At 36.5% G+C, this 14,351-nt stretch overlaps 1 protein-coding gene across 1 annotated transcript in view; it reads left to right on the top strand.

The window, feature by feature from the left end:
* Positions 1 to 12,472, top strand: part of LOC140139770 (whirlin-like) — a 43,477-nt gene extending 31,005 nt beyond the window's left edge. Inside the window, exons 9-16 of the mRNA XM_072161477.1 lie at positions 425 to 514; positions 1,199 to 1,479; positions 3,652 to 3,675; positions 5,882 to 6,080; positions 7,406 to 7,477; positions 9,086 to 9,451; positions 10,022 to 10,222; positions 10,925 to 12,472. Of these exons, the coding sequence (XP_072017578.1) occupies positions 425 to 514; positions 1,199 to 1,479; positions 3,652 to 3,675; positions 5,882 to 6,080; positions 7,406 to 7,477; positions 9,086 to 9,451; positions 10,022 to 10,222; positions 10,925 to 11,116 (1,425 nt within the window). The 3' untranslated portion in view covers positions 11,117 to 12,472. The remainder of the gene's footprint in view (positions 1 to 424; positions 515 to 1,198; positions 1,480 to 3,651; positions 3,676 to 5,881; positions 6,081 to 7,405; positions 7,478 to 9,085; positions 9,452 to 10,021; positions 10,223 to 10,924) is intronic.
* The last annotated feature ends 1,879 nt before the right edge of the window (positions 12,473 to 14,351 follow it).

Raw genomic sequence — 14,351 nt, 5'->3', positions numbered from 1 at the left:
TGGATCCACAATGCAATGCACACGTATAGGAAAACTTCAGTAGTGTGGTTGCCACAAATTTATTACATTTTCATGATTTCTTCGGAAATACAGTATATTTAGAATGTCAAATTTCAGGATGATAATTAGAAAAATTGGATCTATCATATTAACAGTGAGGTAAATCAGGAGGGATGAAGCTAACTATTGGGAGGAGCTGCCTGCCCTTATTTTCCCCTTGGCTGTGCTCCAATGCTAAGAGCTGTGTTACTTTAAAACAGTATTGTGATCGGAACAGTCAGCTCATGTTTAAGAAAGTTTTGGCAGGGGACAGATTTGATTTTTTCACCATGCGCAGTTGTCATCCTAATTTGATAAACATTAATTTGATTAATTCTGCACTCATTATAACTTATTATATATATGGATATTTCTCTTCTTTCAGATAAGTCATGATCATGATAACAGCTTCAATAGACTGGACACACTACATATCAATGATGATACCATTGGTCTTCCAGATTTCTCCCTACCAGTAAGTACTTACGCTAGTTGTGAGTTGCGTAATCCACGACTAGCGCTCGCTTATGTTAATTTACGCCAACTTAACTTAACTTCAGTAACGAAAACTGAATAATTGTCAGTGGTGTCTGTACTAAATAAAAAGGGGAATGTTAGACAAGTTCGAAATTCCACTTTATACCTGAAATTGCCCCTTAAAGGTAGAAATCAGTCCTATATAGCACTCAGCTCTTTAATCATGCATATACCCATCCGAGTTGAGGACTTGACAGTGTGCAGGTGCTTGAAATAAGGCAGGACTCTGGCCAAAAACCATTGAAAACACTGCAAGGCCAGCCGATATGCTACCCTAGAAATTTTGTCACCAAAGTCGGCTAGAAAGACTCAATACTGACTTAAACCAATCCATGGCATTACATGTTGTTGATTTGCAAGTCTGAAGCCCTGGGTCTGAAGTCTTAAAAAGTGTCACAAAATCTGGACCAGAGTAACATTCAGTTTTCAAATTTAAGTTTAGGCCCATGAAAACTGATGAGGGCAAGTAGATGTTGAACCCATGGGCCTGAATTGCCCTTATAGGCATTGGCATATTCCGTGCGCTGTCAGTGTGTGACTACCACAGTATGCCCTGCATTAGAAAATTTACCAACACCTGTTACATACCTGTTTATAACTGCTTGTATTTATTCCTTAACAGGATTTTTCTATTGATTCAACACCACCCACCTTGATACGACCAAGATCAGCATCTTCCCCCTCGCAGAAATCAACAAGAGGCACCCCTACTATGTCAATGGGACCATCCAGCAGTCAGCAAACTGTCATAGTGGATGTACACAGACACGGACCTTCCACTAGTCAGATAGGGAGGTCCAACCATGAGCCATTGTATGCCAGTATTAAGAGTCCGAGTGAGGATAGCGGAGTTGATATGTACGTGACGGGAAGTTTGAATAGCGGAAGGAGTAGGGGAGAAAGGTAAGCAATAAGCAGTGAATTCCTCATCTGCATCACATACTATTATGTCTCAAAAGGCTGCCTTGTGTGATTTGTTTTTATTATTGTCATCTAATTGTGATGAAATACTCTGTAAAATTAACTTTATATATTAATTTTGAGGTATTATCACAATATTGCAATCTCATGTCCATTCATAAAAGAAAGAAGCATGATGAAATCTAAAGTAACAATATAAAATACAACAATGATAATAAAAATCACACAAGACAGCCTTTTGAGTTACGACAGTATGTGACATAATGCCCTCCCATGCAGGTATACATATAAGTGCAGTATCTGTGTTATTAACTACCAGCATATACTGTCTTTTACTTTTGGAGCACACTGATTCAAAATATCTACAAAATAAATCAGTACCTGCTATAATTGAAAACCGAATTAATCAGACTAGTTTGCGTCTGACGTCGGAGCAGAGGCGCAGCTTGATTGGTTGTTGACCTGCGCAGTACGGCATTTTTGGTCTGGTTGACAGGACGTTATATGCAAACTAGTCTTTTCAATTCGGTCTTCAATAATATGTTTCACTGTGTATTCTCTCAGTCATTTGGGGAAGTTTTAATTGTGGTTAATGAAATGTGGTCAACCAGAAAAACTCAACTTTTTGGATAGATGGAAACTAGACTGCTGCCCTCAGTCGTCAACCGGCTGGATTGACGACTGAGAAAACTACGTGGAAAAAAAGTGACGGATTTTGCAACAGGATTCCTGTGGCATAGAGCATGCGCAGTTGTGTCCAAATTGACCTTTTGACCGAGTTTGTTGTTTTTAGAAGTTCAGAGCGCGATCTTGTCACAGCGGTAGCGGTACAGCGACGCGGTACACGGCGCCGCTTAGTCAATCGCGCACGGCGCACAACCAAAGTCGCATTGAATAGTTTTCAGAAGTCCGTCATGATATTGGCTGTAAGATAATCAGTCGTCACTACGAAGCATACACAGTATGCGAAGTGTAGACGGCTGATTGGAATTAGTCTAGATGGAAACACTGATGTTGCCACCAATACCTTTGGGTCATCCGAGGTCAATTGGGGAGGAAGTTTCTTGATGGCCCGATCCCAACCATGTGACAGATTAACAGTTTGAACGGGAGGTTAAAGAAGCACTCTGGGTACGATTCGGACAACCATCCCTCAACAGGAGTGAGAGCATTGGAGTTAATCTGTTACATATCAGGACACTTTTTGCCGATTGACCTCAAGCAACCCTAGGTCATCCACCCAGCAGAAGGCCAAATGTATTGGCTGCGATATAGGTGTTTCCATCTGACCAAAAAGTGAGTTTGTTCTAGTTGACCAGAATCACAATTACCTGCTATGTTGTTTACTTGTAGATAATGCATGTTGACTTTAGAAGCAGGCAGATTGAAATCTACACCTTTATCCTTTAGACGAAAGAGTAGAACTTATTCAGATATTGATGTAATTATCAAGTTGCCATGTACTCTAGCCAGCTATAGGATGTTCAACGTGTCTTTGTGTTCGCAATCTTGCCTTATAACACCTGTGACGTCATATAAGCGGGTCGCGACACTTCTTTTCAATCCCTGTATAAAAAGTGAAGTCACTTCTCAGAGTTTCTAGCCTATAATTTTTGTATGTGTGCTGAACAACGGCGACAAGGCAATAACAGAGAAAGAAGAGGGTGCACACGGCGATGCTTGTGTACTGCTTTTGTTTGATTGACAGTTGCTAGACTTGATCATAATTAGTCCCAGATCAATTACAGATTATGATTGTAACACAATTCGGTATCAAAGTTAGGTAATGTTACTACACGCATAAGTAATGAACCACTATCCAAACAATCACCACACAACTGAAGTATATGGCACTCTAAGGCATACCAAAATAGCGTGATTCAGTAGCTAAGAGTATTACGTAACCACTTTGATGCTGAATTACGCTATATACCCGGTCTTGATCCAAGTCAAGAATTGTCTGCCTGTTGTACCTTGGAGAGATAGGTGACTGACTTAGTATATCAGTAGTCCAGACTCCACGATATAAGTTTGGGGGTCAGCTTCTTAATGACGTCACAGGTGGCAAATCACAAGATTGCCTGTTTGTTTACTGATTGTCTTTTTATTTGACTTCTCTGTTTATGTTTTGATTCCCCTTTGTTGTAACTGCAGTGATAAGCCTAAGAAAAAGAAAAGGTAGATTATATTTTGCTTTCAGAGAATGTGACCTAACTCTGCAACATTGCTGTTATTTTCAGAAATATTTTGAAATGTTTTGGCTAATATCAAGTCAACAAATTATACAAAATTAATATTAAAGTGCCGGTTTTGTTTTGGTTAAAAATTGAAAACAAAATGAGCTAGACTCAAGATTGTATTAATAAAAGCAGCACTGTTGCAAACTTTGATCTATTCATGAACATATTTTCTTATTTCTTACTCAACACCAAATTTTATTTATTTCCAGTATTCCCCGTACCACTCGCATCACAAGGGAGCTAGCAGTTTTAATGCAATGAACCAAATTCCCCAAACCTGTCCATTTGTCACTCTGTTCTTACTTTGATACCGCTTCAAACGGGCTGTTCCATTTGAAATCCACATCCCCCATGAAGATTTAGCTGGAAGCCTGCCACAGAGGGAGTATGGGTTTCAAATAGAACAGACAATTGGGTAACTTCCATTTGAAATTCTCACTCCAGTTGTGGTCGATATATGTAAAGCTATATACAGGGGAGTATGGGTTACAAATAATTAACCCTTTGTAATTCTATCTGAAAAACATACTCCCTCTGTGGAAACTTTTTTTAAATCTTCTACAAGGGTATGGCAGATTTCCAATGGAACAGTCCAATGTATTTATCCCATGTTCTTTGTGTATGTATTCTTTTCTTTATTTCTTATTTCAAATATAAAATAAATGTAACCTTTCCCTACCCAGTTTGTTCAGACTATACCTTCCCGCATTCGCAATCTTCCTTACAAATCGCCCAGCAACATTTTCCAAATATTAATGATACTATCAAAAGCACACTTACTGCTTCACAACTTTTTGTATTTTTTGTTGAAAATCACCTCCTTGAATTGCATGAAAAAGAAATTGTATAGACGAGCCAGAGTGCCCTTTCTCGTTAGTTTAAGTTTGTATATTCCTAAGCTGTTTTGTGAAACTTGAGTGTCAATATACTCGACACTTCCTGGTATCCATTAGTCTGAAAAATATATCATTAATACTCTTGCATATCCTTACATACTTAACTTATTATCTATTTGTTACAATTTGTAACCATGGTGACCATCTAAAGTAGGTCAGCTGGGCCAGTGTCAACAAATGAAATTTGATAAGTTGTTTTGAAGTTTTTGTGGAGTTCAATTCAGTTATAAGTACATCTTCATTATAAATGCATTATGCAAAATTCTACATGATGAAGAGAGGAGGGAAATGATATTTTCATCCAATACTGTGAATGTGTCTCACTCGTCAGCCACTAAAACTGGAAAATAGTCCAAAAAGAAAGCTTGCTTTATTTCTCCAATGTACACCATGTAGTATTTTGTCTTCAACTCTCTATCTCACAAATCTTCACATTCCGGTACACTCTGATCCCTAATGCTTGCAAATGGTCAAATTGCAGACAATTGCGTACACGCTTGACACACAGCAAATAATAACTCAACTGTAATTTATCATAGTTTACACCTTACATATTTTCAGAGACTGCCTTTTGAGAGGAGTGAGAACAATCACAATCTTAAGTTGCATTTGCAAGAGCGATTTATGGCTCCTCTAGATGACTCGTTAAATTCTTTATGCTTTAATGGCCACTGGTGCAAACAGCTCTTTTAAAGCTCTTCTTGAAGAGACCAGAAGAGCATTCTACAGTTTTTTTTCTAATTTTCAAAAGGCAGTCCCTGTCTTTTAATGATACAATGATGCTAACCCCATGAGCACTACCTGCCAATCTAACATGGCCTCTGATTGGTCAATTACATGATATCTTCATTTTAATCACCAATCAGAATGGAGCTTTGCAAATAATTCACCCTAATTTTTTTGTGTGGTGAAATTATTCTAACAATGTTGCTGATTGGTCCAATTGATAACAAAAACTTCTTTTTGACCAATAGGCAGGTATTTCTTATGAGGTAAATAATTCATCAGGGAATATAGCACAACTTAGCTGATTACCTTACATTTTTTTCCTTTCATTTACATAAAGTCTAATGTTTTACACATGTATAAATGTATTATAGTCTACATTTTCACCAAACTTAACATCAGCTTACAAAATGTACAAATATTATATTCAACTTCATTTCATGATTGAGTTGCATATTTTTATCATAACCGACAACATTTATATAGGCCTAATGGTTACGCATACATGTATTTGCATTCCAGTGTGACAATCTCACCAACGCCACCTGTCACGATTAACGAAAGCACTAGCGACATGGAGAGTCCACGGTCCTCATTTCTAGAGAGTCCCAAGTCGGACGACATCCCTGATGCACCTCCCACCATCAAGAAGGCATTTCGCAGTGCACAGAGGAGGCTGAGTTTGGACAGTGTGTCTACTGATGATGCATCCAGTGCTGGGGTAAGTAGTAGAAAATTGCTGAGGGGGGAGTAATCGCATTTGATATGGGTAGGGATGTACCACTGAGAGTTTGAAAGTGGACTCATCCATATACCAATTTTCCACGAAATTTGGACCCATCACTATACCAAAAGTACAAATGTTTGGGTAAATTCCCCAAGTTGTTTTTCCAAAACTTTTTGGCAAATTAAAAAAAATTTCTCTACAGTTTGGTAAAATTGAGCTATGGGGGGGGGTTCAATTTTTTTTAATGACCCATCCATAAACCAGACTTAGCCTAGAAAAAGGGGTCATTGATATACCAAATGACCAAACATGCAACCCGTGTTTGTGACATCTCCCATATGGTCATTTAAACTGAGGAGATAAGGCCTTCATAAGTTGTGGTAAGTTATGGTTAAGATGACTGTCATATAGTTTGTCCACTTTGAAGTAAGGTACACATATTTTGCGTAAGGGTATCGTGCATTGCTTATTAAGATGTTCATGCATTTGTGTGCGGCTAGCAGCATGTTAATTCCTTTTGACATTACGACGTGCCGAAACTGTGTAATTTACTGTGTACTTTACTTTGTACTTCAAAGTGGACAAACTGTAGTTGGCAGTGTTCATTCCGAGGCTGTAGGTCATGATTTAGTCGCAGTGGGAATGAGATTTGAAACAAGATAAATACCATTCTCATTAAAAAAAAGAAGGTTTTTTATTTCAAACTCTAATGGTGACCTGCAGGTCAAATTGCTAGAATTGTACATTAAACACACCTAAACAGACACAATGCAATTTGCAGGCAGCAGCTTAATCAGCGCCAATATTGCAACATTGAACAAACAACTATACAAACATCCAATCCAACCCAACCCCATCTCCCAGTTGGCAATGAGGATAAAGTGCCTTGCCCAAGGACACAACACGTTGGCACGAGCGGGGCTCAAACTCGCAACCTATGGATTATGAGTCGGGCGCCTTATCCACTCGGCCACACGTGCTCCCCATTTGACAATTCAAGTTGTTCATAGTTGAGTGTGTGAATTAGGCTGATTGGGTTTGCAATTTTTCTAACTTTGATAGGAGTTTAAAGACATTTCCTTCAATAAAACCTTTCTCATTTTAGCTAACACACTGAAATGTTGACAATTTTTATTTTTTGTTTGGAATGTAAAAATGCAACACAATATTTGCACATTTTAGGGTCAGTTACTAAGGGCAACTCAGCAATTTAATATTTGGCCTGCACCGATAGACCAAAAATTTCTGATTGCTTTGTGTCATTATCACACATTTCATAACTATTGTTTATATTTTCACCATTTCATTTTCACAATTAGCATCCAACATCACCTCGTAAACTGAGCTCAAGCAGCGATGGAATCCCAAGACGGATCAGTGATCCAACTCATGTACGTACATTTTTAATTTACTATTTCAATTAAGGGAAGGGGTATGAACGTTTGGACAGTATTTATTGTGGGACATTAGAGCACATCAGACATATTGAATTGCATTCTGAATACGAAGAATGTCCTTCTGATATCAAATAATTTTCATTTTTTGAAATTCACAACGTAATACACATTTTATGGCAAATCATTAAAAATTGATATTTTTGATATTTAACAGTACTCAAAGTAAACTTTATAAATCTGATGATTTATACTTAAAGTGTATGTAGGTGGGATGAAAAGCCGACAATCAATTTTGACCTTTCGTATTAATGATATGGATTTTTTTCCCAAAACACACAAAAAAAATTAGGTCTTTTAGGGGAAAAAATCCACATCTTCAATATGAAAGGTCAAAATTTTCAATTGATCGTCAGCTTTTCCTCCCAGCTACATACACTTTAAGAATATATCATTAGATTCATAAAATTTACTTCGAGGACTGTTATATATCAAAAATTTGAAAAATATCAAATTTTAATAATTTGTCATAAAATTTGTATTATATCATGAATTTCAAAAAATGAAAATTGATATCAGAAAGACATGCTTTGTATTCAGAATTCAATTCGATACGTCTGAGGTGCTCTCATGTCCCACAAAAAATACTGTCGAAACGCTCAAAACGCTCATTCCAGATCCCTTAAGGATTCAATCATGTTTTACTGTTGTTCATCACTGTTTAACAACGATGTGTCTTGTGTCGTCTGCATGGTTTATTTCATGGAGCGAAGTAAACCATACAGACGCGTCGAACGTGAGTTGTTAAATGGGGACAAACATTTGAGAAACAAGATTGAATCCCTTTCAACAACGAAAACAAGCTAACTGGCTGTTAATATTATTTCATGAGGAATGTCAGTTAATCATTGCCACTCAGATTGGAGATTTCAGCAATAAAACTACAGAATAAAGTGGCAATGCTTAGCCGCCACCTCTAAAAAATACGGAATTGAACTTGTAAGTGTGTATGCGTACACAGGTTCCAGACATGATGAATTTTACGCGCTCACACGTAACACATATTCACGCTTGCGTTCGCCTATACTCTACTGTACAAGTGTGGATTCATCACGTATTAACAATGGTTGACTCCTGTACAAATATATAGGAAGAGTTGTTGATTTCAGATTCAAAAAGAGCTATCATGTAATGGGTTCTTGAGCCTTAGATTTACGAATTATATAATTCAATACTGATGCATTGATGGCTTGGAAGTTATAGGGCTATTCCAGTTGACATCCACCCCCCCATGGAAGACATGACCTTAATCTCCTACACAAGGGGTGTAGATTTCAAATGGAGTCACCGGTAACCCTATTTGAAATTCACATTCACTGTGTGGAAGAATAAGGTCATGTCTTCCACAGGGGGTGTATGAATTTCACATTTATAGAATACACATTGCCAAAGATTGCCTTTTAAGTCTTATTACTCTATTTAGGATGAATTAGTTACCCTAAAAGTGCACACATTGTACATTTCATTAATTTTAGATCAAAAAGCACTGTTACATTTTTCATTATAACATATTTTTTTTAAATTCTGTTTTAATTTCTAATACAGCATGTCCCAAGGGATCAGAGAAGAAACGTAGAGCAAACCAAGAAAGCAACACAACAACTTCTTGAGTTAAGACGACAATCCTCATCGGGGTCCAGCCCTTCCACATCTGCTGTCACCTCACCAACCACACCCACATCAAAATCTATTAGTCGTCCCACAATAGCTCCCCCTCCACCACCACCACCCCAACGCAGTGCAGAGACTGTAATCACCACCCAGGTAGAGATGCCATTGTCTGCTTCAAAGAGCAGGAACAGAGGTCATGATAAAGGTGAAAGGTCAAACACTTTGACCCCTCAAAGCAGGCAGGGTTTTCCACTGCAGACAAGTACACCTGCGAAGGATGATAATTCAAGGAGAAATTCGGTAAGTGTGATATCAAAAAGTTCCCTTTTTCCATTTTGCAGACCTGAAACGGACCATTTGTGAAAAAGGAGGAAAATGCTTTAAAAAAGAGGAAAATAGCGAAAAATCATGCTAAAAAAGCTTGAACTGGGCTGAAAATAACAAATAATGCGTACATTTCAGGAATAAAAAAAAAAAGAGGAAAAATCTAAAATGAGGAAAAGTTTCAGTTTTATCTTTAAGAGGCCATTCAGAGATTCACCACTCGTAAGTTGCCCTGATTGTGCCTGAAATAGAGTAAAGCGTGCACATTCTATTATGATTCTACACAGAGCATTACGCAAGCATTGCTTGCAGGTACAATTATTCTGCAATGCGTGTTGTGACTTGCACAGTGGACACACACATATGCGCTTCACCTTGATGTAAATAAACTTATGTAAGATCTCTTTTTTGATTGGTTACTCAGATCTAGTCATTTAATTAACCAATCACGGAAACTGTAAGAAATGGTTCAAGTAGTTAGTGCCATGGGGTTAACATGTTGTGGTAATAGCCATTGTATTTTATCATATGATTTACTATATATAGTTGGATGGCGTTGAAGATGATGAGGCCTTTCTCATGGATGACCCAGGCACTTTAAAGAGGAGAATCATGGTGAATATCTATGATGATGATCCGGACGGTGCCGAATGGATAGCTGTGAGGAAGACCAAACCTAATCTTGGCATTGCAGTGGAAGGAGGAGCAGGAACTAGGCAACCATTGCCAAAGGTCATCAAAATTCAGGTAGGTTTCATTGTTTGCATGTTAATTTGGTGTGGGACTTGCACCCTATTTGCAGTAGAAATAGTGATGTAACAGGATTAATTACCATAGCGATAGGTGAAAACAATTTTTGAATGTATTGCCCTACACTAGACGTACGCTGTAACTCTGCATCGCACCATTTCACATTAGGCAGAGTCTGTGTATGTGTCACTCGCATCTGTACAATTAGTGTCTTTGAAAAGAGTGGTATTGTATTCAATCTATGATTGCACACATACACAGACATGACAGGTGATGAATGCATCCTACTTATAGTGCAGGGCAATACATTCCAAAATTGTTTTCACCTATCGCTATGGTAATTAATCCTGATACAAAACTGCTTCTACTGTGAATACAGTCTGCTTACAGTGATAGTGGATATTAATTATCTGGTTTCAATACTGTTGGCTCAATTGCCAAATCGCATGCCTGTTATAATTAACGTGAGCCCTGCTTAATATCTTTAAACACCATCCTATGGGCCCAGTGCCAATTGGGAAAGTGAAATATGACAACCAATACAGCAATATGTTTGATATTTCCGGACCTGAGTGTAATACATCATTAACATGCCCTTGGTTTCAAGCATATAGCATAGCTTCATTTACCCTTTAAACTATTTTCACCTTGTACATTGATTTTTGTTGTTAATCTATCTTTATATCTCTCTTTTTCCAGTATGGAGGATCTGCTTACCACAACAGCAACCTCAAAGTGGGTCATGTGATCCTGAAAGTCAACGAGAAGTCACTGAGAGGCCTCCACCATCAGCAGGCAACAAGGGTCATTGCTGAGGCATTTAAGAATAAGTCTAGGGATGCCATCAACTTCTTGGTCATCGATGCTAACAGGTTTCAACTGCAGTATTAGGAGGGTAGGCAAACAGAAGAAGCTGCTTATTTCAAAGTTGTTTGAGAAATATTATGTGACAATATCATCATTAGATTGCAATGAAAACCAACCAGATGACCTTATCCGTAAATAAATTCATCAGGTTTGCAGAAAATCAGATTACAAAGTTAATTTTTTCAAAACCAAATAGATTTGAAGAAGAATAGCACCCATGATGTTCGAAACTGTCAGGTCAGTGAACAAATCTACTTGGTTTTGAAAAATGAATTTAGTAATCAGACGACCTTAGGTCTTCTGGTCCCTATCAGCGAATGACTAGGGATTTAAAACTTACCTAGTCTGAAATAACTTGATTACTGGAGTAATAATGACCGAATTTTTCAGGGTAAACTAAAACAATTGCATACTTTATGTGCAGTATGCTTTCCAAAACAGCTACACAAATTATTGATTCAAAAACAATGAGGGATTCAATTATGGCATTTCATTAAGGTTGATTTATAGATATGATTAAATATTTTTTGTTATTATTAATTGTACAGAAATTTGTAAATTGTACATGCAGAAATTACTTATTAATGTGAATATTATTAATCTAAATATTGAAATCAAGGTATTGCAGCTTTATGTAAAATTAGTATTAGTATGACCAAATCTATCTCTGTGCATAAAATTCCCAAGAGCAGATAGCACATTGTGAAAAATTTTATTCTCACTATATTAATTATCTAGAGGCCTTTAGTAAATGTGTAATATATCCATGACCCCTGACCCTTTAACTTCAAATAGGGTTCAATAGGTCAGTTGTATGGTTATGATTATGTGTGTGGTAACTTTCTATAGTACTTTGCTTATTACTTGCACTTGGTCACATGGTTTATTTGAATAATTTGAATACATTCCAATCGTCACCCTGCTACAATAATTGCCCAAGTTGTAATTTTGTTAACAAATACAAAATATGGTTCAAACATGCATCAGTTACATAATCACCCTAAATATTTTGGAGTTTTCCTTTTAATTTGTCTCATTATCATTTGTTCTTGAGCAAAGATTTGGTGAATAAATATGTTTAAATGCATCCGTGAACCATTTTTTGCACTTGCTTTCAAAATTTCAAAAAAATGACTCGGAAAATTATCGTAGCAGGGTGTTGAAATACTACTTACCACCTTGCCAAGATCTGGTTTATTTTTCATTGACCTTTAACTTTTAACCTTTAGTAACATTTGACCTTTTGATAAAATTGACCTTTCCAAGAGGCTTACTTTTTCTAAGATTTATTATTAAGAGTTATGTACTACTTAATATGTACTATTTATGTACTACTTATGTACTACTTATGTACTACTTATGTACTACTTATTCTACCACCTTGAAAGTAATATGAAATTGTGGAAAAAAAATAAATTTGTAAATATTCTTGTAAATATTTTTTTGTAAATAATGTAATACATTATGTTCTGGACATTCCGAGTATAGAAATTATGGTTTTTACTTGAAATATTGTAATATGAAGTATTTTTTGTTCAAAATATCTTTTGTTTTTTGGATTTTGATTCAAATAGTCTGTTATCACAGTGTAGATAATTTTGTGTTTGGATGTTTATTGATTTTGTACAGAATTATGGCGATTTTTATGTCGGCTTTAATTTAAGTTCTACAAAAACAAAATGTAGGCTTAGACTGGTAGTAACTTATTCATTGAAATTGGCTAATCCAGTTAAAATCCATACACCCCCTGTGGATGACATGAATTTATTCTTCCACACAGGGAGTGTGAATTTCAAATGGGGTTACCTAAATGGGTGACTCTATTTGAAATCCCCCCCCCCCATGTGGGAGATGAACTGAAGGTCATATTTTCCATAGGGGTGTGTGGATTTCACTTGCTCATTATTTGTTGAAATCTGCATTTTATTTATACTATTTGGGACAGACGTAGACACCATTAGCTCATAGTCCAGACTTTGTATAGCCCTGTGCATAATTCACACATTGTATTGTCACACATGTGGACCAAAATATTATACCTCTTGCATTTTTGGCAAAAAGCCGGATATCTAACAATGATCTGTGACTAAATGCATGAACATAAAGGGTTGCACATTATGATCAGCATGCATAAATGATAAGACCAATTGTTTGCATTTTAAATCTTTTCCTAGGATACAATATCTTAAGACAGGTCTTTTCTTTGTAATACAGAGCTAAACTTTAAGGGGGAAATTTGGGAACTCAGATGATGGAATTTTGCCAGCTACTTGTAATGTTTCTACATGAGCAAAATACTGGCTTCAAGTCTAATGTCAGAAATATTCAAATTTAAGTGTTTTTACACTTATGAGCTAGTTGCAAGTTGGCGCAGCGGTTGTCCCTTCGTCTTGCACCACTGAGATCGTGGGTTCAAGCCCCGGCCGTGCCCAAAGACTGATTTATCTTGATTCATCTTTACACCCTGTAGTGTAGTGATATTTCAATTTCAATAAATTTTTGGTGTGATTTTCAAGAAAATAACTAGTTGAAACGCAAAAAATGTAGAATGGTTTAAATTTGTACAGTCTTGAGATATTTATTTTATTTTTCTTGCATTATATATGTTATTTTTGTGATAATGTAATATATAGAGGTGTTATTGTGATAGCCAGTGCTATAAAATATGATGTTCTTCAATGTTGCAGAATTTTGGTGGCTGAAATACTACGACGGCTGAGACTAACTATTGGCTGCATTGTTATATTGATGAACTTTCTTTTATTGTATTTTTTATGACTTTAGTACCCAATAGATGAAGTTACATACACTAGGTGAATTTTTATTGGTAATTGGACAGCCTATGAGAAACTGACAAAAAGTATTAAAATTGTTTATCAAATTTTAATTATTTGAGAATAGTTTGCAGGGGTGTGATTTATCAGGATTTTTTGTGACCAAAATTTCCACAATTTTATTGATTTTCAGCCCGATTTTGTGTGTTTTAGCCCAATTTTACGCTATTTTTCAGGATTTTTTATTACTTTCAGGATTTTTCCTGAAAAGCTAATCACACCCCTGAGTTTGTCATTGTTGATCATTTAAATTTCATTGAGAAATTGATGAATCGGGTAGGAAATAATTGTGACAGTCCTCCTGCTGTGTTGATTGCCACATGATGATACCACATTTGGTGGTAAACTGCTCCAAAAAAGAAACTTACCAGGTAAGAAATTTGTCTGTCAAATTCAAACGACAAATTGTGTTACACTAAATGGGA

Source organism: Amphiura filiformis, chromosome 18, assembly GCF_039555335.1.
Source record: "Amphiura filiformis chromosome 18, Afil_fr2py, whole genome shotgun sequence".
Classification (NCBI taxonomy): domain Eukaryota; kingdom Metazoa; phylum Echinodermata; class Ophiuroidea; order Amphilepidida; family Amphiuridae; genus Amphiura; species Amphiura filiformis.
This window is presented reverse-complemented; position numbering and strand designations above follow the sequence as displayed.